The 26,711-nt window shown below is 34.9% G+C and overlaps 1 protein-coding gene across 13 annotated transcripts in view; it reads right to left on the minus strand.

Annotated features, from left to right (window-relative positions):
* Abcc9 (ATP binding cassette subfamily C member 9) overlaps positions 1 to 26,711 on the minus strand; it is a 128,163-nt gene that overhangs the window by 46,093 nt on the left and 55,359 nt on the right. For 10 of the 13 annotated variants that reach the window (XM_076854177.1, XM_076854175.1, XM_076854179.1 and 7 more), the window contains 8 exons: positions 26,584 to 26,689; positions 18,208 to 18,246; positions 16,579 to 16,680; positions 14,768 to 14,852; positions 13,459 to 13,539; positions 5,803 to 5,940; positions 5,546 to 5,671; positions 1,248 to 1,344 (listed from right to left, as the gene is read on the minus strand). In XM_076854177.1, coding sequence (XP_076710292.1) covers positions 1,248 to 1,344; positions 5,546 to 5,671; positions 5,803 to 5,940; positions 13,459 to 13,539; positions 14,768 to 14,852; positions 16,579 to 16,680; positions 18,208 to 18,246; positions 26,584 to 26,689 — 774 coding nt within the window. The remainder of the gene's footprint in view (positions 1 to 1,247; positions 1,345 to 5,545; positions 5,672 to 5,802; positions 5,941 to 13,458; positions 13,540 to 14,767; positions 14,853 to 16,578; positions 16,681 to 18,207; positions 18,247 to 26,583; positions 26,690 to 26,711) is intronic. The other 3 variants (XM_076854184.1, XM_076854187.1, XM_076854185.1) reach the window with 1 other exon arrangement.

Below are 26,711 nucleotides of genomic sequence, written 5' to 3' on the forward strand. Positions count from 1 at the left end.
GTCCCTCAAAGAAAAGGAGGTGCCCACTATTTCCTTTTCCCCCTCCTGATTACTTGAACAGGCACAGGACCTGAGCTGCAGCCTTGTAAGCAACATGGACTATAGTGAAATCTTTAACATATATCATCTCCTTTCCTAAGTAGCATATTATTATTATTTTTTTATATCTGAGAAAATGAATCAAGCCAGCAAGCCCAGAGCAGAATCAGCCTAACCGGTGGTATACTTCCCCCTGGAAAGAAGGAGGAAATAACTCAGCATAACTCCATTTTTACAGTGGATCAGAAATAGTTGGCTCAGAATTCCAGAAACTGATGAGTGTTTTTAAGAACATTTTTTTAATCTTATAAACTGAAATGAAGAATTCAGTTATTCATTCATTCAATTACTCCATGAACACCTGCTGAAACACTGAATAGTCATATGAAACATAAAGGAAGCATGTTTTGCTGTTCTCTGGCTTCCAATTTCAATTTTCTTCACTTCTTAATTGGTTTATTGAAATGCAATTGTAAGTAAAAGCTATATAGGTGATGTGTTTACTAGATGGACTTGTGAGGTGGTCCTTACTTGGCAGCAAATGTCAAGATAATGTAATTATTGTATTTTGTTATTCAGATTTACAGTAAATCCTTTTCCCCAGCTTCCCATATTAGATCCAAAATAGTGAAGCATAACAACATTTCTTTATTCTCCCGGTACCTAATCTGTCCATGTAATGATCTGGCCAATAGGTGGTAGAAGCACCTATTTTCTTATCCTTCATTGTTTTACTGCCATGAAAGTATCATGAATGAGTGAATCAAATGTAGGTACTCCCAAAGTATCTTTCCCATATTTCCCACTAATTGTACATTTCTGAAGAGTTGATATTCTATTAAATAAATATTTTGATTTGGTTATTATGCTGGACCATTCCATTTTTTCTGAACAAAGGTCTAGATATGCTTACAGACCACTGCCTTTTTCTTTCAGTTCTCTGTCACACATGGCACAGATGTAATAAGACACACTGTGTGCAGCCCCTCACAGTGCTTTTGGATGGGTTGTGTACACCTTTCCTTCACTTTTATTCTTTTGATTTGTGGCATTGGGCATTTGATTTAGCTTCCCTCCACCCCACAAAGTGGCCTGTTATTCCTTACGAAGGAACTCACACATCAACTGACAAGGTAAACCCCTAACATTCTATTATCTCATTTGCACATTCAGATACAAGAAAAATTATTAAAAATGAAAAGATCTACCTTCGTCTTCATCCTCCATTTGGGCTTTAGCCTCTCTTGAGTACATGGCTCTTCGGAGAGTCTTCCTCTCTAAGGTTGTCTGGTCAGCTTCCATATCCTACAGCAAACATTGTGCCATCATTCAAGGAGCTCTCCGCAGAAGAGGGCTTTGACTTTCCAAGGAGTGACACATGCCGATGGTTTTACGCCAGTCTCAAGGAAAACTGAAACAATTTGATGGCACCAACCCCAGGGGCAGGGAAGTAACCACTCACCCTAAAGCATAGCTTCTGCTACTTGTTTTATTTTCATATCAATTTCAAGCACATTAATTTTTCTAAGGACTTATATTTATGTTTATAAATATCTTCCTTAAGAAAATGCATGTTGGGGTTGTGGTTGTGGCTCAGTAGTAGAGCGCTTGCCTAGCATGTATGAGGCCCTGGGTTCAGTCCTCAGTACCACATAAAATTAAATAAATAAAATAAAGGTATTGTGTCCATCTACAACTAAAATAATAATTTTTTTAAAAAGAAAATGCATATACATAACCAGTGTAACTCCACATCATGTACAACCAAAGATGGGAAATTATAATCCATGTATGTATAATATGTCAAAATACACTCTTCTGTCATGTATGTCTAAAATGAACAGATTTTAAAAATCAAGAAAAAAAAAGAAAATGCATGTCATTTTGGGTTGGCTGAACTCCTATCAAGCATCTATTAGTAATATGTGTTATTAAATCAGAATGAATTTCTTTACCATCTCATTGAGGGAGGTGCACAGAAGAAAGGGACTTCAATAGGATTTGAAGGAAAGAAGGTAATTTTGAAGGAAACAGGCAATTATGGTCCTTAGGTGCTTAGCAGTTTAAGAGAAAAAAGACCTCAGAAGAGAAAATATGGAGAAAGACAAGGGAAAAGTTGCAAAACCAAACTAAGTTTTTAAGGGTTGATACAGATATGTCCTGTGGCCAATAAAGGGAAAGCATTCCACTTTCTCCATTTCCTGGCCTCCAACCCCTCAACCCCTGTCCCCTAACTTCAGACCTGAGGTGGTAGTAATGGTTCAGTTACTTGGTAGGTTTAACCAGGTTCTGTAGGCCAGTCTGGAAAAATGACCACCACCCTGCTTTTGTGTGGCAAGTGCACTCTGTGTCTCAAAAACTTATCCACAATCTTTTGGAACCTATGACAAATTGTGAGCTTCCTGTACATAAAAATACAAATATTATCACCAACAACAGAAAACACAAGTTTGTTACATCAGTGGGTCAATAAACTTTTGGCACTCAATACATAGGTAGTGATCTTGGGTTCTTTGGGCCTCATGTCACATGTGGGATTTATGAGACTTGCTCTTCTGTAAGTCTCTATTACTTCCAGATTCTTAGTCAAAAGGGTAAAAGCAGGGCTGGGTTTGTGGCTCAGTGGCAGAGCACTCGCCTCGCACATGCGAGACTTTGGTTTTGATCCTCAGAACCACATAAAAAAATAAATGAAGGTGTTGTATCCAACTACAACTAAAAAATGAATATTTTTTTTTAAAAAGGATAAAAGCAAAAGTGTTTCTTGAATAACATTTTTACAAAGATATTAAGAATTATAATGTAAAGAAATTATAAATGTAATGCACTCCACCATTGTCATGTATGTAAGAAATAATAAAAAATAAAAATATATAAATATTAAAAAAACCTGTCAAGCTATGTAAAGGAAGAATAGAGAGAACTATGTTTAAAATGTTATCATGGCACCCATTAAAATCAGTAGAACTTAAAAAAAAAGACAATTCCACATTAGAGATTAACTTTGATATGAAAACTAACATTTGTCAATGAGTCTAGATAAAACACAAAGTGAAAAAAGAATTCCTATCCTTTGTGTAGCATGTAAGGGAACGAAATAAACCTGAATCCTGAAAAACAGATTTGACTGGTTCGATTCCCCACGAGGTGTGAGCATAAGTTTATCTTGGAGACTTAAAACCACCAAAAGCCTTTAAAGCAAATTTTCTTAAGAGTAAATGCTCATATTAAGCTCATTGTAGGATAAATATTTTAAATTATGTTGATGTTTGGATTAAACAAATACAAACTTAGTTTTATTTGTCCAATAACTATTGACTGGCTCCAGCCATGGTGAGGGCAGGGGAGAGCTAGTGAGGGACATCAAATATTAATTTGGGGCTGGGGTAATAACTCAGTTGGTAGAGTCCCTGCCTCCCATGCACAAGGCCCTGGGTTCAATCCCCAGCACCACATACACAAAAATGTTTATGTTACTTAATAACATCCTGAAAATGATGGTTGATGTCATCCATGCTAGAAGTTTTAATATTTAAACCAGTTAGCAATGCTGTCCCCTTGCCTTTCTTTGTAGTTTTCATTACTACTACTATCTTTTAAACATTCCTTCTTATTTAACCCTTGGCTGTTAAGCTGACAGTTCTTCCTCAAGCTCTGTGGTAGGAGGTCTTGCGTGTCCTTTGGTCTCATTTTCCTTCTGAACTTGCTTCACTTGTTCCGTGTCCAGGCCAGGCTTGCTCAGCTTATCACTGCTGCCATTTGGGATGGATGACTCTTTGTTGTGGGGCTGCTCTGCACACTGCAAAATGCTGAACAGTATCCCACCCACTAGATCCTAGTTGCAAAAATGTCTTCAGATGCTGCCAAGTGTCTCCTGGGAGGCAAAACTGGCCCTGGCTGATAGGTAAACACCCTGTACCACCGTATACTAAGCTAAACAGAAAGCTGTGCCCACAAAACCTTCCCCAAGGAACTGAAATGATCTTGTTCTCCAAATATGTCTTTCTCTGGCTTCAGGTGCCTGCCTTTCTTTATGTGACAGTAATCTCCCTCTATGCCCAGATGGGGACTCTGGGAAGGTGCTTGGTTATTCTAGCTTCTCCTGTCTGCTATCCACCTCACAACTGGATCTATCGTGACCATACCCTCACTTGCTCCATAGCCCCACAGTTGATTTATACTCCTGTTATCTGTCTTTAATTACACAGCTATGCTATCTCAAGTGATCACTTCATTCTAAATACAACTTAATGGACTTTCTTCCTGGCTTGCTTAACAGCATTACTATAATATCAAGCCAACAGCTCTCATTTTTTTTCCAGATCTTCTTTCCAAAGTAAACCATAAATTGTCCCACTCCTTAAGCTTACATCATATTCCTTTGTCCCTGGCATTTAGATCACTGAAAAATGTCATTTGGAGCCATCCCCAGTATGTTTATAATCAAGTTTCCCATAGCACAATTCCTAAGTGGTCACTTACCGACTGTACCCTGTAATGGATTTACACAATCTCACTTAAATCTCAAAACCCTGAGAAATAAGCACAGAAAATTTCAATGGCTCTGTAATTTGTCCTATCTCACGTGTAAATTTTTATATGTATCTTTTCTTCTTAATGTTGTTTGCTCTGGGCTCTTCAGCAAATCCACAAAGAAAGAGAAATATCCAAAATTTGTCTGATTTTCTTCTCTTCCTCTCTATGGAAACATATTTGTTTTTTTTTTCTTTCTAAAGTAATTCAGTTTAATTTCCCGATTTTTAATAGAAATTTGCTGATACAAATATTTCATTTTATAAGGCTCATTTCCGATCAGCAATACCAAATTCTGGACTCATTCTAACCCAAACTCAAAAAGCAAAACATTTTGAAATTTACAAATTTAGTTGACAATTTCTTCTCTTAACCTTAGTTGTACTCAATTTGGTTTCCACCTCTTTTATTGCTTCATTTAATGCTGTAGCATCGTAGGGCAATGACTTTGGATATGGGACCTGAGTTTAAATTTCACTGGTGTCACTTACACATACTGTACAGATTTAGGCGGGTTACTTGATCTCTCTGAGCCTTGGTTTACTTATCTGTAAAAGTGAGATACTATTTTTCCATGTTTACTTCTCAGTGGTTTTGTGAAATTTAAGTAAAATTGTGTTAAAATAAAAGATTTTATGGACTGTAAACAATTTTTGAGAGTAAAATTTTTAAAATTTATTTCCTTTTCATCACCTTCCCACATCTCTCAGCTCTCACCCACAGCTCACAGCTTTTCTTCCTTTCAAAATCATCTTGATTCAAATTTAAATGAAACCCTATCAAACCTGACAGTGCTTCATCCAAAAGATAGCATTAAAATTTTATGGGTTCAAAGTAGCATGTTCATGAATGACAATTATTTGGGATATGAGATGAGAACCATTATAATATCAAGCATTAAATGTGATGCTGCTTTAAAAGCAGTGTTAGTAATTATACAGTGCATTTCTCACTCTTCTGAAGTGAGCATTACCTTTTCTAATTCTTGATCTTGCCGATTCATAAGTGTTTTCCAGTGCTCGTAAAGCTCAACATCTTTGGTCTGAATGTCTTTCAAAGTTCCTTCTCTTAGCACACTTCCATCTTTCATGGCTATGATCTAAGGAGAGTGCATATAAGCAGACATGGGAGGAAAAAAGCTTTAAGTGACCCATAAATGGCTTTATTTCAGAAAGCATTTCTTCACATCGCTATTACGTGTCTGTAATATAAATATAACGCAATTCTCACCCAGTCAGCATGTGTCAGGTATTGTAATTTGTGAGTCACGAGAACAAGTGTCCTTTTGTCATCTTGGAGAAATTTCAAAATCCCTTCCTGCATTAAGTGATCACTCAAGTGAATGTCCAGGGCAGAAAATGGGTCATCCTGCAATCAAGTAAATGGAGGAAGATGAACATTTTCCACACTCTTTATGTAACTCAGTTCCTCTCGAGAGTAGACATACAAATAACAAAGGACCAATTATCTCCAAAGCAAATTTATAAAAAATAGACCTTGTATGACTTTAGTCAGAAAAAGATATTAACTTAAAAACGGGGCTTTCATTTTCTCTTTCACTTTAAAAAACACTTAAAAAGTAAGCAAGATGTTCTAAATGATTTGATATCTTATAGAATCAAATTAAAAAACCACATTACTCAGCAACCAACAACAATAGGCCAAAGCAAAGAATGAAAAGATAATTAAGATGGGCATAGAAAATGCTAATTGTACCACAACTGGACTTATTTAATGGGGTTGCTTTTATGATTAAATAAGGTAATATACATTAAATTCTTTGTACTAAGAGTATAATAAACACTAGACAAATGTCAGTCATTATTAGGTACAAAAATAACATGCTTAACACTGAATGCCAATCATATGGGGAAGAGAGTTTTCATACACTAAGTGATAAAGACATTTAAAAAACAATTTAGGAAATTATGGTTATTGACTTTAGTGATGACATTACCTATGAACAACATTTTATTCCTATAATGTGATAGCATTGGATTGCATGGTTTCATTTGTTGAGGAATTTAAAAGAAGAAAACTAAAAACCATTGAAGAAAACTTTCTCTCTTTTTTTATTAAATCCAAGGTCATAACTTTATTAATTTTTTTTGAAGAAAACTTTCTAGTTTTCTCAAAACAATAAATTGCAAAGAAAAATGATCTGTATGGATGGATGATGGTGCAGAAATATATAATTAACGGTCAGAAGCACCAGTAATGAAAGGGATGAAGGAAGCTGAGGGATGGCTGAAGGAACAGAGCAGTACAAAATGAGAGAGGTTTCTGGTAAGGAACTGGGAAGAGTGATTGCAATCTTGTCTTCTTCATCGCCTCACACCTATTTCATTGCTGTTCCTCTGCGTATGTAATAATATGCAAATTTCTACTTTGTCATGTGGTCCCAAGAAAATAGTGGTTGGTTTTCATTCTAATGCAGATAGGTTACCTATTTTAATATTTATAAATTATAATCCTGGAAAAATTTGGAAACAATTTGGCACCAGTATATTCTCTATATAGATAGATACTATTGGCTCATTATGTAGACAATGCCAAATAAAAGCAATTTCTAATTAGATGGAAATTGATATTTAGAAGTTAGTATAAATTTATGTAGGGGCTGGGGTTGTGGCTCAGTGGTGGAATACTGTGTGAGGCACTGGGTTAGAATCTCAGCACTGCATATAAATAAATAAATAAAATAAAGATCCATTGACAACTAAAAATATTTTTATAAAGAATAAATATATGCAGGTGGTCATTATTGGTAGTGACATAATCAGCTCAATAGTTTTTCAACTCTCCACCAGTCTCTGCCTATATAGACAGAATCTTTAAGCAATGTAGCCTTATTAAAGTATTTAGGAGAAGCCTTATAAAAAGAAATAGGAGTAAAGCATTTAGATAGTTAAAGGGTGATTCAAAATTGATAATAGCCTTTTAAAAATCAGTCTATCTAGGGATGGGGATATGGCTCATTGGCAGAGCATCTCTGGGTTTGATCCCTAGTACTGCAGACAGAAAAAAAAATCAAATCTACTGAATATTATAGTTATGATGCTAGTTAAATGGGTGACATAACTAATGTCCACAAAAGGCTTTTATAGAAATACATTTAGCAACAGAAGTTGGACATAACTTTCCTATGTTCATATATGAATACACAACCAGTGAAACTCCACATCATGTACAACCACAAGAATGAGATCCTAATTAGAATATGTATATTCCATGTATGTATAATATGTCGAATATACTCTACTGTCATGTATATCTAAAATAACAAATTTAAATATTATATGTAAAGAAATACATTTAGCAACAGAGAGATACCTGTAATTATTTGGTTGACTTAATCCATTTATATCATGGAATATTGTGATAATGTGAGAGTTGAAGAAAATTGACATTATAGCTGCACACACATACACATATATAATTTTACTTTCTTTGTACTTAAAAATGATAACGAAACAAAATTGACTTAAGGACAGTTATCTTGATCTGAAATTTATTTGGATGATACAGATCAGACCCTCTAGGTATATCAGTTATCAATTATCTTCAGAATGTTCCAAGAAGTAGTATGTATAAAAGATTGAGTTGACTTTTTACTGCTCAGTGCATTGCTTTTTAAAATCATCTCAGACACTAGCTCCTCATCATTTAACTCCTAATTATGATGAGAAAAAAATATATGAATTTTCTTTTTGTTAGATTTTGGGTAAGTGATAGAATTCTACTGCCTAACTACATGGCTTTTCTTTTAACACAGCAGTCATAATGGAATTTCTGAATTACTTAAAAATGAAAATTCAGGCATCAGTACCAAGTGTTGCAGTATAAGATATTTTCACAGCAGTAGAAAATAGTCACTGTTTCAAGCTCAAACAATGCATTAATCTCCATCCACAACAATGCAGCAAGGTTTTGCTACTAAGATTTGTTTTACAGCAAATTACTGCTTTTAGGAAATCAGATAATCATCATGGGGTAACTTGACTGCTTTTGAGAAATATTTTAGCTTCTCATTTAAAAAAAAAAACCCTAGGAACCTTGTTGATACAGGCCAAACTATAATTCTTTCTGAGAATTTCTCACATATACTAAAAATAAGACATGAATTATAAATGAGTTTTTATAATTTAATTTGGTTTTCATAAAATTCTGGCTTTAAATGTTATAAGCTAGCAAGGGGTAATGGAAAGTTCATTATTTCTAAATTAAAGGACCCTAAATTGTAGTTCTACACTGGGTAATGCTTCAAACTGTCATTTCATTAGTATAATGAATAAGAGATATATTATTATGCAAATGAATAATAAAGAAGAGACTAGGGAGAAAGTACATCAGATCACTACAAAGAGCCAATAAAATAGTGTAGTGTGGTGGTACACACCTGAAATCCCAGTGGCTCAGGGTGCTGAGATAGGAGGATTGAGAGTTCAAAGCCAGCCTCAGCCACAGAGAGGCACCAAGCAACTCAGTGAGCCCCTGTCTATAAATAAAATATAAAAATGGGCTGGGGAATGTGGTTCAGGGATTGAGTGCCCCTAAGTTCAATCCTTGGTACCCCCACCCCACAAAAAAAGAGATTCAATAAAATATTGTAGTAAAAGTCTCTACAAATCATTTTAAAACTGTTTTTTTAGTTTTACTTTCTGATAAATAAAGCCATAGTGGATTAATATTGTGCTTATTCCTTCAATGCATCACAGTAAGAATTTTGTCTTCTGAGAATCATTTAAAAAGAAAGTGTGGTGATTAAGAGCACAAGCTATGGCCTGAACAGAAAAGGAAACAAATAATAAGAGAGTGAAGAGAGAACCTAGAGAAGAGAAGATCTTTGCCAGCTGATCCTCTGATAAGGGATTAATATCTAAAATATAAAAAGAATTCAAAAAGTCCAACAACAACAAAAAAACTAATAACCCAACTAAACAGACACTTTTCAAAAGAAGAAATAGAAATGGTCAACAAATATATAAAGAATCGTTCAACATCTTTAGCAATCAGGGAAATGCAAATCAAATCTACATTGAGATTTCATCTCACTCCAGTTAGAATGGAAATCATCAAGAATACAAATAACAATAAATGCTGGTGAGGATGTGGGTGGGGGAAAAGGCACACTCATACATTCTTGGTGGGACTGCATATTAATATAATCACTCTGGAAAGCAGTATGGAGATTCCTCAAAAGGCTCAGAATAGAACCACCATAGGACCTAGCTACCCCACTCTTTGGTATTAATGCTAAAGAACTAAAATAAGCACACTATAGGGATGCAGCCACATCAATGTTTAAAACAGCACAAGTCACAATAACCAAGTTATGAAACCAGCCAAGGTGCCCATCAACAGATAAATGAATTAAAAAATGTGGTATGCATACACAATAGAGTTTTTTACTCAGCTATGAAGAAAAAGTGAAATTGCCCTTTGCTGATAAATGGATAGAATTGGAGAACATTATGCTAAGTGAAATAAGCTAGACTCATACAGTTAAGGGTTGAATGTTTTCTCTCATATGTGAAATCTAGACCAAAATAAGGAAAAACAAAAGTAGGAGGTTCCCATGAAAACAGAAAGTAGCTCAGTGGAGCAGAGGAAGGGGACTAAAGGGGAGCCTGGTGGGATAAGAAAAGGGAGGAACTTTGGAATTAACCTGACCAAACTTTTCTATGTACATATGTGACTATACCACAGGGGCTTTCACCTCCATGAATATATAACTCAAAAAACTTTTAAAAAATGTACCATGAAATCAAGCCCCACCCTCAGATTTATATCCCTGCTTTACTATTACCATCTGTGTGACCTTGGATACATGTATCCCCAAAAGCCTTGTTATCATTACCAATACAGAGAAGTAACAACACTGACAACAAATAATAACCAAATCTAATGGGGTTATTGCAAACATCAGGTGAGCTAATGTGAATCAAGTACTTATGATCATACCTAGGTGATAGACAGTCATTAGTAATGACAGGTATCATCTCTACTCCTTGGCTTCATTGTGGGACATCTTGGCATTGTAGTCAAATGTAACCTTTTGTACAACTTAATAAAAACTCAGGCTTGATGGATTGAGAAGCATATCTCAAGGTTGTCTGAATATTCATACTTTGGGGAGATACTTCCTTTAAAGAAAGCAAGGAAATTTGCTAAATGGCCAATTCTATGAATGTCTCATTCTTCATTTTCAAGAATATTTTTTTTTATAGTATCATCATGTATATTTTTTATTTGTTTTAATTAGTTATACATGACAGTAGAATGCACTTATATACTTTGATATATCATACATAGATGGGATACAATTTCTCATTTTTCTGAGTATACATCTTGTAGAATCATATTGGTCATACAGTCACATATATACATAACATAATAATGTCTGTTTCAAGAATATTTTTTAATGTTTATTTTTTAGGTGTAGTTAGACACAATGCCTTTACTTATTTATTTTTTATGTTGTGCTGAGGATTGAACCCAGGGCCTCACCCGTGCTAGCAAGTGCTCTAATGCTGAGCCACAACCCCAGCCCAAGAGTATTTTATTTTAATATACATATATACACTTTTTATAAATATATTCTCTTCAGTATTCAATTAATATATTTAAGCAAAATATTTTTATGAATATGGATTTTTAAAGATTTTTTATGGAATATATTAATTGATATACACAGTACATTTGCAGATGCCATAAGGTTTCAAAAATAACTAATATTCTTGATACATAATTCAGATGTTTTCATGTGGCTTTGATGATGTATTAAAGCTAACACGATAAAGTTTATTTAGAGAAAAATATAAAACTATTCAAATAATTATTTTACAAGTAAGATCCTTGAAGAGAGAGTAATGACTTTATTGCCTTTGTTTCCTCTCACCCTGCATAGAAGATGAAACTGGCTGATGGAAAAGAGAAAGGAGGAAGGGAAGAAGAGAGGGAATAGGTAAATCTAGAAGAATGTAAATTAAGGCAAACTATGACAAGAATATTAAAATGTTGAACCATGGCTGCATGAAATTGTTACATTTGTTATTACAAAAACATAAAGAGAATCAATAAATGGAAAACTACACAGGAGCAAATTTAAATCACATTATAACTTTCCAATAATAAGAACTGTCTGTTTGGGGATAATGGCCCCTGTCGATGCCCATGTCCTACTTCTTAAAACCTGGGGCTACATTATCGATGTGATTAAGACGAAAGACCTTGAGATAGGGAGATTATCCAGATGAACCCAAACCAACTACAGGATTCCTTTAAGTAGAGAATTTTTCTGCATGGAGAGAGAGGGAGATGTGAGTGGTCAGCAAGATACAATCATGCTGACTTTGAAACCAGAGGAAGGCAACTGTGAGCCGAGGAATACAAGCAGCCTCTAGACACTACAAAAGCCAAGGAAATGAGTCCTCTTCTAGAGCCTCCAGAAGGAACACAGACCTGCTGACACTTGGTTGGACTTCTACACTACAGAACTGTAAGATGCCAGATTTGTGCTATTTAAGTCATCCGTTATAGTAATTAGTTATAGCATCACTAGGAAATATATACACTGTCCAACAAGGGAAAGGATGCCTTAAAGGTAAGCAATGTATCATCAGAGAGTGATCAAGAAGCTGGTAAAGAGGAATGCTAAAAGTATCCTGCAATGAATGTTTTGGAATCCAAAATAAATTAACCTTTTGACAACTTTAAGTTCAATAATTTGACAACTGATGTCAGCGTTATTAAATTTCAGGCAATAGAATGAACTGGGATATAAGATCATACCCAGAGGACCTTTTGATTTCCAAGTCTGTAATCCTCATATGGTACTGATCCCAAGTTTTAAAAACTCATTTCCAATTGTGGGTCCAGCCATTATATAAAGGATGTACAACTACCTAGGTAGCTGCTAGAGCCTGCTGTGGCATTTACTTATTTATTTATTTTAAATTTCAGAGACAGGTGTTTTTAGAGGTTTACTCTGAAATGAATTTCCAGAGTGTCCCAATTCTTCAACTCTCTAAAGTAATGTAAATTCAGTGAGAAACATCAAAGTCAATCTACATTTTGAATAGGTTCTAAAGATAAGATGGAATGAGGACTCTAAATAAGGTCTAAAAATCAGATTTATAAATGGTTAACAGTTGCCCAGAGAAGAAAGCAGGGAAGGATGTATTTACATACTTTGCTTGTCTCTAACAAATATTCACTACCTATAAATTTAGTTATTTTACCTACTGCCTCCTGGAGGAACAAAAATAGACCAAAACTATAATCAACATAATCACAGAGTTTTGAGAATCTGTGGATAGAGACAAACCATGAACCCAGGATAATCATGAGAATCATCCACGGAGATTTTTAAAGACAGATTTTAGACTCTTCCTTTACTGCTTATGATTCAGGTAGAGCCAAGATTTCTATAGTTTGAGGCAGCATCACAGACAATCTTACCTATAGCCTGAGTTGCATACCACTGGAATGCAGTACTGTGCTTAATCACCCTGTGCCCATCAAGGATATATTTTTTAGCCTTTCTTTCTTTGTCATTGAATATAAATGAGAAGACATGTGATTCTGCCCAGTGGATCCAGTATCATTCAAATTCCCTCATTAATGATCCTCCTGGTCAAGAAACTCAGATAAACCCCACTTAGAGCACCACAGTCCTTGGACACCAAGCTGAATTCCCAAATCTCAACTCTCCATGTCAATCTTCCACTGATTTGTGCCATATGGATTTGGTTCACTAGTATGCTCTATGATTTCACAAGTTAAACCATTTTCTCTTAAGTTATTGGACTTGTCTTTGCAAAGACTCTCATTGGTTTAGAGGGAAAAATGAAATAGAAATAAAAGATAGGACTATTTCCTTACCAAGAAGACAATGTTGGTGTTTTGATAGAGAGCTCGTGCCACACAGATTCTTTGCCTCTGCCCCCCACTCAGGTTGATGCCCTAGAGAAGAAACACCCATTTTTTTCCATTAGTAAAAAAATTTAAAAAAAATCTGTGAGCAAAAAAATATCCTTAGAATACAAAAGCCTCTAAATATTTTAATTGTGGTTGCATTGGTAAGAAAAAATGAAAACTGCCTAGTGGTAAATGATTGAATTATTTCAAGATAGTTTTTGACTGTTATAATCCTCCTTTCACTCTTGACAGAGAGCTCTGCTGTACAGAAGCATTAATAACCAAAACACTTGGCAAGTGCCAAAGATTACAAGCCATTTCAAATTTTTTTTCTAGTTTCCTGAGTTGTTTCTGTAGTTTATTTAATACATACCTCTTAAATTTGATATTAACATTCTTTCATAATTAAGTATTAATTATAAACACTTAAAAAACTTGCATTCATTTAGCAGTTAGTATGCACCAGGCTTGTATAAATGGCTTTACATTTCCTATGTCTTTTTTTCCTTATAGCAATTTCAACACGTACATCTTGTTCTCACATTACACATGTTGAAACTGAGGCTCAGAAAAGTTAAGTCAATCCTCTTAAATACTGTATTATACTGCAATAAAGAACAGTCATTAAGAATAAAGATGACAAAGTTACAATAATCCTGGCAGCACTCCTAACTTTGCACTTGGGCAAGTTCCTTAACTCTTCTCAGTCTTGGTTTTCTCAGCTGTAAAATGTAGAGAACATTAACACCCAAAACACAGATTTGTTGTCAAAGTTGATAATGCATTTACCCAGCACTCGATACCTCTGAGGGTTAAAACTTTTAGCCAATAATGTCACAAAGATTGCAGGTATAAACATTTTTCAGGAGGTCAAAATAGCATGACGTCAATGTAAAGTATGTTTACAGGAAGAAAAAAGAACACTTCAATAAGAATAAATAGATGTTGACAAGAGTGGAAGAAGCTGTCGGAAGCAATCTCAGTTTCCAAAGCAATGAAAGTAAACTCCAAGTAAGGAAAAACACATTTGGTCAAAGCAGGGATGTCTTTTACTTTCCTTGAGAATTCCCGAGTGGCTAGCACAACATTGTTTGGTTACTTAATAAATACTTAAGGGACAGTGGCATCAAAGGACTCCTGTCCTCACATTTTGGAATTTGTCAGTATGACAACAAGCAATTCCTAAGCTCTCAAAGTTCATTATGCTCCACTAAGAAACAAAAGGCTTTTCTAGAAATCTGTCCATTGATTAAACAAACTATACATAGCTTACCCTCTCTCCAATTTCAGTTTGGTCTCCAAATGGTAATAAATCAATATCCGGCTGAAGAGAACAGGCATCTGTGACAGCTTTGTACCTTAGGGGGAAATGGTTTTGAATTTTTAACCATTTTTAATTCACTGCCCATAAACAAACTCTCAGGTTCAGTAATGTAGAAGCCATAATAAACCATTTACTGAACAATTTAATGTATACTAGCTTCTAGGCACGGTTTGTGAATACAAAGATAAATAGGCATAGGTTCCCATTCTTCTCATCACAAAAATAATAGCAATGGAGTTAATGTGTATGTTAAATAGTTAGATTTAGTCATCCCACAATATGTACATATTTTGAGATTTCATGCTGTACACGACAAACACATATAACTCTGCTAATTAAAAAAAATGTTCAAAGCTAGAGTACAGAGCAGAAGACTGATACAAAAACTTAATAAAATGTGCCTTGTGAAGTACAATTAGTGGAGGTGGGTCCTTATCATTCCTAGAATATAAGGAAGAAACGACTAAATGCTTTTAGAAGATACGGGAAGTGACACTTAAACAATATCCAGAAAGGTGAGCAGTAATCCTCCAGGAAGACAATGTGGTGAAGGAAGATCAAGGGATTTCATAAGGTAAAAAGGTTACGGATGCACACTAGGGACAACAGGAGGGTCACTGTGGCTAGAACTGAGGCTGCAAGTGGGTGTCCATGCATTTGTCATGTACACTGAAGGGAGCAGAAGCAGAAAGCAAGGAGGATTGATAGACAGCACTCAAGCTGATCTGAGGCTGCAACTGGAAAGTGGATGAGTTGGAAATGTAGGACAGCCTGGGAGTTGGAGATGGTTGGAGAAACATGGATCATTTTGTTTTCTTAGTCCCGAGTCTTAAAATATTCAGGTCATTCTTGGTTATTCCATCTTTCATGTCTCTTCATGTTTGTCTGTTCTTACTCTAGAATGTTTTTTCTCAACCATCCATTCTTTCACATTTCTTTTGTCACCCCTAAATTCAGGTGCCACACTGCATGCCTGGGTGATTATTCCCACTAATTTCGAAATGTTTCCTTGCTTCCAGTTCAGAATAAATCTGTGTCTGCATCTGTCTATATGGATATCCACTCTGTCATGTTTTACTTCCAGATTAAACATCATATTCACCTTGCTATCCCCCTACTTAAAGCTTACAGAGCCTCCCCAGAATACACACAATGATAGCAACTTAGCTTTTATGTTCCCACTAAGCTTTTATGTCCTCCAGGAGCAAATCTCAGCCTTCGGAATCCCCATCTGTCTGCCTTATTCCCAGGCCCCCAGAAGACCCATGTAATTTGTTCTTCCACTGCCTGCCTTTTCCTTCCCTTCCCTTATCTTCAGACCCACCCACCTTCACCTCTGAAGGTGGCTCAGTAAAGGGTTATATGTTCCAGGGAATATGTTTGAGAGAGAGAATATTCTGGCTGCTCCTGTCACTAGATTCTCATCCCAAACCCTTCTGTCCACCGTTAACTCCCCTTCTGAACCTTACCAGGATTTTCCCTTCACTGTTATTTGCTTCCATAACCTAAGCAAGTCCCCTATCCAACATACACTTAATATCTTTATTTAGTCTTGGTGTATTAACTGTTCTTGATCAGGTTCTAGGATAGGTTGGAACTTCCAAAGAGGATTTTCTTAAAAGAACTGATTCAAAAGACTTTGGTGGGAATGGAAGTGGGGCAAGCAGTCCCAAACAAGAAGGTTCTAGAAACCATGGATCAAAGGCATGCATTAGAAATAATTGTTCTTTCAGTTATAAATCGTACACATGCAAAATTACCTCTGTTTGTTGAAAGGACTTCCAAAGGTAATATTTTCTTCTACTGTTGCATTTAATAACCAAGGCTTTTGTGCTGCATAAGCTACAGAATACCTGTTCCTACTGGAAAATGGAAAAGAAAAATAAAACACTGAAATTATGCAAGGTGCAAAGATTTTAGCATAACTAAGAAAAAGAAAAGTTGACAAAACATCTCAGACCCAGAAGTGGGAAATTTTTAAAAGAGAAAATTTCAAAGACCACCAATCTTATGAATATATGATTAAATAAGTCATCTAAATTAAAGGGATTATAATTAAACAAATTATCATCTAATGTATAAAAATTGACTGTACTATGCTGATGAAGTGTTTTAAGGAATGAACTACTAATTGAAATTGCCTTTTCTAAAATTTTTATAATTTTTAAATAATTAAAAGATTAATAGCAATTCACTCTCCAAAAGCCACAGATATTTTAATTTACATTAGAAGTACTTTATAGAACTGTGAATTTTATATGTAGACCTTTAAAAAGGCATTAATTAATGTTATAATTATAGTATGTATTTGTTGCTTAATTACACTAACATATTTTAAGGCAATAGATTATATATAATAAAGAATAATAGATTTAAGAGCCCATTTCAGCATTGAAATTATACATTTTAAAAGTACATATTTCAAAACATATTGAAATAGTTTATTTTAAAAAATAACTTCCTCCTCTCCTTTCCATTTTTTTTTTGCTTGAAAATTGTACCAGATGTCTATACATCAGACTTTAATTTACAATAATTAGGAAAATACATATGAGCTAAAGATAAAGAGGATGGTGGGACGCGTTGGGGAAGGGATCAGATCAGCTTACAAGTCAGACTTCCACAGTTAGTTCATGATCTGTAAGTACTAAAGAAGGAATTAAAGTTAAAGGAGAGCAAGGTTAAAAAAGAGACATGACAAATGCTCAGTGATCATCATGGACCATTTTAGGATTAGAAGACATGATAATGCATGGTATGCTAGCCGTCTTTCAGACGATTATATATACAGTGAAACAGCAGTTCCCAAACTCTGACATGTCAGCCACCCTTTCCCCTGGTCTTCAAGGTATGTTTTAGTTTTTGTTTTATTTTTTATTTTTATTTTTTTCCTGGATGGGGATTAAACCCAGGGTCTCAAGCATGCTAAGCATGTACTTCAGCACTGAGCTCAGCCCTGAGCTTCCTGGGGCTTTTTTAGTTTAGTTTTTTTTTTTTTTTTTAAAGTAGATACAGCACTTGCTCAACATCTCTACTTTTAGGCAGACCTTATCATTGTTTGACTCCCACAGTCAACATATGCATTAATTCCCACATTTTTATTTTATGAACTCTCAAACCTAATTTAACAAGGACAGTTTGAGTTTTAGCCAAAGTGGACATCATGTGGCTCACTGAGATGAAAACAAGGCCACAAGGAGCCATTTTGTTTCATCAGTGAATTCTTTTAGCAGCCTGTAAGGTTGGGAACCACTGCTGTTGCAAATATGCTGGCACATTAAAAGAACTGTATGTCATCAGAATGAACAATGATGAGGAGTAAGGGATTAAAGTAAAGACTAAGGAAGGAAGTTATTCTTATTAAACTCAGGTTAAAATAGAAATAATACCTTCTGGTTGCTTCAAAAGAAGGCTCAGATTCATTTACACTGCAAGTATGGCAAACAATGTTCATTAATTATGAAGTATAAATACAGAATGTATATGTGTACATATCAGGCAAGGGATAAAATAAACATTGGAAATATTAAACAGCTTACAGACAAACCAGATTTAAAACAACAACAACAACAAAAAAAAAAAAAAAAAAACTTCTTTTTTTATGTCTTCTTCAGCTAGGAAAAAACTATTTAATAAGTTTCCAAAACATAGATAACAATGTTATCCTTTGTAAAAATTCTGGTGCATTCAATTCCAACTCTGTTATAATTAGTTGTGGAAATTTGGGTAATCTCTGTAGAATAAAGGTTTCTAGTTTCATAAGGACTCTACATTTCCAGCATTCCCCTACTTTTAAATTTTGAATTTAATCTGTTTAAATTTATAAGTAACTACCTTAAGGCATGAATAGAAGAAATATTTTGGGGGTTTAACCATAGAAGATACAAAAAACATAGCTGGCTCACAGAAGCTTGTAAGAAAAACAGACATATATGGTATGTCTAACTACAATATCTGAATATCATAATTATGTGATTTATGTAAAAAGTCAGCTCTAATTGCATTTAGTTATACCTATGAGGAAAAAAATTATTTGTTTTATTATCCTAATTTTTATAACAGATTCTGTTGAGTTGTATCATTCTGAAGGATATGAATTTAATAATCACACATATGTTTAAGCCTATAGGAACTATAAAAATAAATCCTATTTGTGGAAAATCTCATATGCTTTATGTGGTGAAAATTCACCTAATGGCATTATGTAGTGGTATTTGGTTTAGAATTTTTAAGGACTATTTTCCCTTTTGCATACTGCTAATGACATCTTGGTATAGATGATAAAGACAGGAAGAAACTATCTCAGACTAAAAATTCCTATCAATAATGATTATTCCCTTTTTCAGGTTATCCATAAAAAATCAAGTAATGAAATACTCAATTCCCTAGCAATATTTTCTACAGAATATGCTTTAGAGACAAAGACATTTAGATTTTATTTTTTAAAAAGCTATAAAAAGCAAAAAAAATGACCTCAATAGTTTTAGCTAATCTGAAGAAGAGAGAGAAGTAAGGAGGAAGAACAGGCGTGTAACAGAAATTAATGGGTTGGTTTGCATATTAATTAACCAGGTTGAAAGGCTCATCCCACATTTGAAAATGTCATCCCAGGCTGGAGACAAGGATTTGAAAGTCATGAACTTACTCAATAATGACTGATTGAAGTCCAGCTATTTTCAATACTAATTAAAATATTTATTAATCTCCTCCTCTAGTATTAATATTTATTAATACTAGAGATACAGTGGGCTAGGAGGATCCATTCCTTCTTTCTTGCTATTTCACTTTTGTGGGGGAAGTCCAACTCCCTCCAAACACTAAGGAAGAAACACTAAGATAGGTGAGGTACAGGGCAGTACTGGATCACAGATACCCAAGCCACTTCTGACTAATCAGGGTAAATAGCAGAACTAATGGCAGAGGAATAATTAAGAGTGGGTTAGATGAATAAAAGATCCATAGTACTTTAGACTAGAGAAAATACAGATTGGATGACCATCAGGTATCCTGCTCAGACAAGGAACGGATATAAATTCAGCATGGCTAAAATGTGTGTTTAAGTCAAGAAAAGGACTTAATAAACTTAAAAAGTTAAGCAAGCCAGATAATGAAGGTGCTTTTAAACCATTTTACAAGACTTGAGCTTTTCCTCAGAGCAACAGTAAATCACCAAAAAGGCTTAATCAGGAGAGAGAGAGAAAGGTTCTGTTTAGAGACATTACTCCCATTGCGGAAGGTAACAAGTGAATTGGAGGGAATAAGACTGGAGGTGATGCAGAGACCACTGGAGGCTGTCAGGGTAGAGGATAAGAAGGCAGTGCCCCTAATCAGATCATTGGAGGGAGGGAGACCACATTGAGAAAGCTAGCATTGCGACTGATTGGAGGGAGAGACTGAAGAAGAACAAGGAGTCAAGAGAAAAAAGAGAAAGTATCCATGGTGGTAAGAGAAGGCAATAGAGCAGCATTTAACTTGTTCAGTGCCTAAGAAACAACCAAATGACCACGGCCAGGAAGCAGAATTTCAAATTCAAGAAAGAGATCTGAGAGACAAATGAAAAACTTTGGAGTGATTTTCTTTCACAATATATATCTTGGATACTGAAACTTTGGATTCCATCCTTTATTAGTAAAAAGCTCATGTAATGGTTCTTGTTTCATAAGAGAATAAAAGATCAGGAGCAGAGAGTGAAAACTAAAATCAGAGGAAGTGTGTGTACCCAGTATGTGCAGAAGTAGAAAAGGATAAATACTGAATCCTGAAAAATGTCACTGCTCATCAAAATGGCTAATCAAGAGAAATCTGGAGAAGAAATCAAGAGGAGTAGGCAAAATTTTAAGAGGTAAATTGGACTGTGAATTTTACTGGAAATTAAGCAAGCAGACCTTTTGAGAAGAAAGGTATTGGTAATGATGTCAGTGGCCAGGAGGTCAAGGAAGATAATGGCTAGAAAGGTTTCAATGAGCTATATGCCAAGATGCCATTGACGGCTTGGATAAGAATAGTTTCATTGGAGTAGTAGAAGTAGAAACAGATTGCAGTGGACGAAGGTGAAAATAGAAAATGAAGAATTGGATATGATGTTGCTTTATCTACCAAAGGAAAAGAATGGAGGGTAGCTGCAGTAGGCTGTGGGTCAAAATTAAAAAGATAGATGGTAGATAGGTAGATAGATGACAGATAGATAGATAGATAGATAGATGATAGATAGATAGATTGATAGATAGATAGATAGATAGATAGATAGATAGATAGATAGATAGATAATAGATGCAAGAGTCTTCTTAGCTACAAACAGAAATGGGGTAAAAGCTAGGAACTGGACCATGTATGAAGCAGATAAGGACAGAAAGACAGCAAGCTGTGGCTTCAGTGTCTCAGAATCTAGTAAGGAGACCATATTACATTTTAATAATTTCAATCAGGAGCAAAAGGACCAGAAAATGAAGTATTTTCAAGTCCTGGGAGGATAAAAGAAGACTTTGCTAAGGAAATAAACATCTGACTTGACAATAGAAGAAAGATGGAGGCTGGAATATGTGCTTTGACACTGTCCCTGGAGTACAGTGTCAAGGTGGAATGAATGGCAGGATAGCAGCTGTAAAAGTTAAACAGGGTCCAGGTCATGAAAGACTCTGATGTAATATGCAAAGGTCTTTGGGACATTTCCCATATTCTTTTGTCTGTCAGTCAATACAAGATTATAAGCTAGAGGGAAGTAGTTAGAGTTTCATGTCAGAAAGGTAAATCTGCCAACAGTGTGCAGAAAAATTAAGAAGCCAGTAGAGTGAGTGGTCCACATTAAGTGGTATGTACCTGAACTAGGGAAACTAAAATAGATACAGAAATGTAAGGATGGGCATCAGAAAATTGGAAGAATAAAGACAGTAATTGGCTAGATTTTGAGGGTAATGGAAAGTGGAGTCTAGGTTGATGCATTGAGCTCTGACTTAGGCACCCACCAACTGATTTTAGGGGATAAGGATACAGCCTAATCAAGAAACAGGAGGAGAAGCAGGATTTGGAGATATGAGGGCTAGAATTCCAGTTTGTAGATATTGAATTTGCAGTTTGTATAAGCCTTTTTGGAGAGCTATTGGGTCTTCAGAAGGAAGACTGTCTCAAAATGTATAGTAGGTATTATTAGTACTTGGAGAGTATCAGAATCAAAGTCATAATTTAAAGGATAATTAAAGAGTTCCTATAATCTATAGTAGACTCAGAAGAGCAGGCAAAAGAATGGAAGGAAAATTAGAATATTCTTCCATTTCTTTCATCACATCTTTTATTGCAGCTCCTGACTTTCTTACTCATTGATTTTGGTTTACAATTAAAATGCAAGGTCAAATGGTCATTAATTTATTCACCTCCCCTAAGAAATTCCTTCTTGGCCCCATTCAACTAGGTCACCCATTTTGTTTTTATAAAATCTTGTACTTCTCCTTCTTGGTATTTATATAAAAGAATAATTAAATATTATTTATCCTCTAACAACTAATATCATGATTTGTATGTAATAGATATACAATAAATATTTTTGATAAGTGAATAAATGAAAGTGTCATGGAAATCAAGAAATGAATTGGTTTCAAGGAGTCGTGAGTGGTGAAGTGTCAGAAGCTATGAAGAAGTTTAGTAGGTTTGAGAACTAACAAGTGGGACCCAGCCCTTATGCAGGCATTGGTGAGAACTTTGTCCAGATGGCCACACACAGAATGAAAGAAAAGAAAGAAGGTGAGTGTGATAGACTGCTCTTTTGAAAAGAGAAATGTCCCAGTTGCTTGAAAGACAGGCAAAGCCATTTTTTAATAGAGGATAATGGAGTGTGAAGAGCAAGAAGTAAAGATAAAAGTGATAATTAAAGTAGTCAGTTCTTAAAAAGGCAAGAGAGCACATAGGAGATCTTCATTTCTGAGAACTTTCCTCCAAAGTTCTGTGTATATTTTTCTTTGAGGATAAAAGTAAAATGTGCTATACATCTACTACTTTTGAGAGGAAGAAAGAGAAGGTAGATATAGATACATTTCTAAGAATTCATTTTCCATGAGCAAATTAAAAATTATCCTATTCTCTCACATTTTCCATGAGTAACGTTACAGTCCTTTACTTCTGGACATCACCTATTTCCACCCTCTCACACGACAATATGTTAATCAAAATCCATGTGGAAGGTTATTTTTCCCCTTCCAAAACAAAGAAATAGAGTCAGCTCTGAATTTCAAAATTGGACCTTATTTGGTAACATGAAAATCAGTTGTTCCATGTCTAGACTCATCTTCCACCATAGTGGGGTAGTGAACAGCGCCAAAGGCAATAAGAGACAGCAAAGATGCCAAATGGAAAATCTCCTTCTGGAAAATAAGATTTCACTTCTGAATGCCTCTCCATGTAGAATTTGTGTGTGTTTTCTTCTAAAAGTTAAAGTTAAAGTTGGTTTACTAGCAACTTCCAAGTATTATGGTTGATACATTATGGAATGGAAAGTGACTTTTTCAAGCTTACTTAAGTCAGGAACAGTTTTTGGAAGAAGGAAAGCTAGATGTTGACAAAAACATGATGATCCAGGAAAGTTGATTCAATATATTATTGAATTATTATTCCTTCATGCCAGGCAAAGTCACACAAAGAAGAATAAGTCTTTAATTCATCTGTCTTCAAATGCTCAATCACTGTTATAAAGCAGATTGCACCAAAGTGCTAAAAGATAGAACATCAGGACAGATGGGTCTTGAATAGAATGGCTGGTGGCATGGATGAGAAGGAAAAGAAAGCAAACATAAACATCAGTTATTTCTCACATGATTACCCCAATTATCTCACATTCTGGTTTCTCTCACTGGAACCATCCACCAGATAAGGAATGTTAGTCCTATGTCCAAAAATATTAGGTATGAATGCATATCACGACACTCAGGAAATGACAACTTGATTCAGGTAGAGCACTTGCCTTTCAACAAATGTAAAGCACACCCAGATGCAAGAATGATGTGCAAACTGGCATTCCACCAATGTTAAAGAATATTTTAGTTCCTCTCTCCTCTCTCTCATCTTTCTCCTCTGGGTCAACAACACGTCAGACTGGGCCAAGTTATCTAAGAATCATCTAAGAGTGTCTTGGTGTACCAGGTTCTACCCATGTAAATGGATCCTATATGAACAGCAATGCCTTCTCTCCTACCAATGTAAATATTTCTCACTGCAATAGGTCAGAGAACTTTGCTGGAGTTTGCTGATGCCATTCTATAAAGACACAATTGAAAATAAAACTTATGCAATCAGAGATACGTGAAATGGTGAAAGAAGAACTATTTAGTTAATTGCTTCACTTGATTTTGTGTTAAGCTTTTAAAAAAAATAAATCATCAACTTGTCAATACTGATGACTTCTAAATTAGTTGTATATTAATACTAATTTACATTTATATGCCCTTGCTTATTGAACTGGACATGTAACTATTTTTTTCTAGAATTAAAAGAGTTATCACAAATAACTTTAAAACAAAGTTAGGATCCTCTGAACATTCCTGATATAAAAACATGTCTTATCATATCCCTCACTCCTTCCCATGTGCCCTCTAAACCCTCAAAAAGCATTTACAAAATAAACTGTGGTGATATTTTCAATTTTTAAGTTAATTGACACATGAAATCTGGTTTTGAATGATTTTTTTAGGAATATTGAGAACATTAAACATTAAATAATTTTTATTGACTTTTAAAAAATTAATATGGGAGAGATTTCTTTCATAGTTCTTTACAAAAAATAAAATTCTTAATCTTTATTGAGTATATTTTTATTTCATCTTTTCTTCTTTGCTTCATTCCATGAAGCTCAAATGAATGTGTAGTTCATGTTTTTTAAATTATTAAAACTCCAGTTCACACATTTCTATTAACTTATCAGACAATGATGATGATGATGATGATGATTTGGTGTAGGGGATTGAACCCAGGGCGTTGTGCATGTGAGACAAACACTCTACAAACTGAGCTATATCCACAGCTCTCAGATTATTATTTAAACCTTGTTTTCCTTACCTTTATTTTGTTCACTGTCTTTTAAATTAAAAAATATATAATCTTTAAAAAACGAGGTAGGAAATAAACGGCACATAAGCTTAAGAAAGCAAAAAAAAACAAAAACTAGATTGCATAAAATATTTTCCATATCTTCATGTCATCTGTTCATTCATTAATAGAGTAATGATAACAAGGGGAGTCAATTTGGTCTAACTGGCACTGGGGCCTGGAAATCAAAGTAACACTGGAGACCTGATTATGAGAACTTCATAGAGCTATGAAAATGTGACCTCAATCATTTTCTGTCACACAATACAATTTAATCTGGTAGGGTTTGTTCCTCATCCAAGAAGGGAGATGACAGTGGCAGGGCGAACACCTCCGAGGGCCTGAATTTAGTGATTGACAGGAAACTGCCATGAAGCAAACTGAGGTAGCAATTACTTACTGAGCTCTCTGCTGAACATTCTGTAAACGGTTTCACTGCTACAATTTTGTAGATTTATATAATAGGGATACAATGACCATTCAATGTTTCTCAGTCTCTTTCTTTTGTCAAAGTCACTGAAAATAAACTTTACAGTTCCACACTGATTCCAGGGCAAATTTTACATCTATGCATTTCTTTCTTTTCTTTAGTCTTTAAAATGGAACCTGTTCTAAATAGGCTTATAAATCATCTGTACTCCTTGAGGGATGTCTGCATATGTAAACAGCAGACTAAGTCACAATAGGACTCATGATAGTAGGTACAAAATGACATCTAAGAATACTTGTAGATTAGGAGCAAAATTTTACAACTTCAGCACAACTGACTTTTGGGGCAAGATAATTCCTTGCTGTGGGGACTTCCCTGTATATTGTAGGATGTTTAGCAGCATCTCTGATGCCTACTAGCAAAACAACATCAGCCGTATTTCCCAGTTTAACAACCAAGCATGTCTCCAAATACTGCCAAATATCCCTGGAGGCAAATTACACCTGATTTAGAGTCAATAGCAGAGAGTCTGATTTCTTAAATAAGCTATAACCAGTTTCTACATATAGGAAGTCTACCATGTAGGCCAAAGTAAATAAATATGATTTAGTTTTAAAAAAATTAAAATTACTCAATTCTATGTTATTATGGTTCTAAATAATTTTATATTACCATGATGTTCTTTGAAGACCCCAAACTAACCATTCCAATAGTGAGATGACACACCATATCTCAGTTTTTACCTTTTTAGAATTGCACAACATACCCATCTGACCTATACATCTCTAAACAGATGCTTTTGGTGTCTACATTAAGCATGAGGAGAAATTTCTAATTCATAGCCTCTTATGAAGATTCTGAGAAACATCATTTAATATTTCTTCTCTATTGAATCACTCAAGTTTTGTTTGCATGTAAGCTTTATAAATAATGCAAGTTTACCATAACTTATTTTATTATAAAATAAAATTTTAAGTTTTTTCTTTTAGTGCTACCCATTTATTTACCTAAAAAATATCTTTATATCCCCAACCTTACTGTTATCTCTACAACATACTAGCTTATACCATTATAAACCTCTATAATAAATCATTTTAAAACTTTTTCTTTATGACATTTAAGGTTTCCACTAATTTTTTTAGAAACTGTGCTTATTTGTAAGGGGTTCTCACGCTCATAACATGGGAGTCTATTACTCTAAGTCTTTCCCTTGAGAGATTATTAGATATATAACAGAACAACAGAAACCACTGAAAAATACACATACTTGCTCCAGTGCACTTTCCCATCCAGTGTCTGCATCTCACCAAGGATGGCGAGGAGGAGAGACGACTTCCCACATCCTACTTGACCCACAATCATGGTTAACTGACCTAGAGAGACAAAACGAAGGAT

This window comes from Callospermophilus lateralis, chromosome 4 (assembly GCF_048772815.1).
Source record: "Callospermophilus lateralis isolate mCalLat2 chromosome 4, mCalLat2.hap1, whole genome shotgun sequence".
NCBI classification, from domain to species: domain Eukaryota; kingdom Metazoa; phylum Chordata; class Mammalia; order Rodentia; family Sciuridae; genus Callospermophilus; species Callospermophilus lateralis.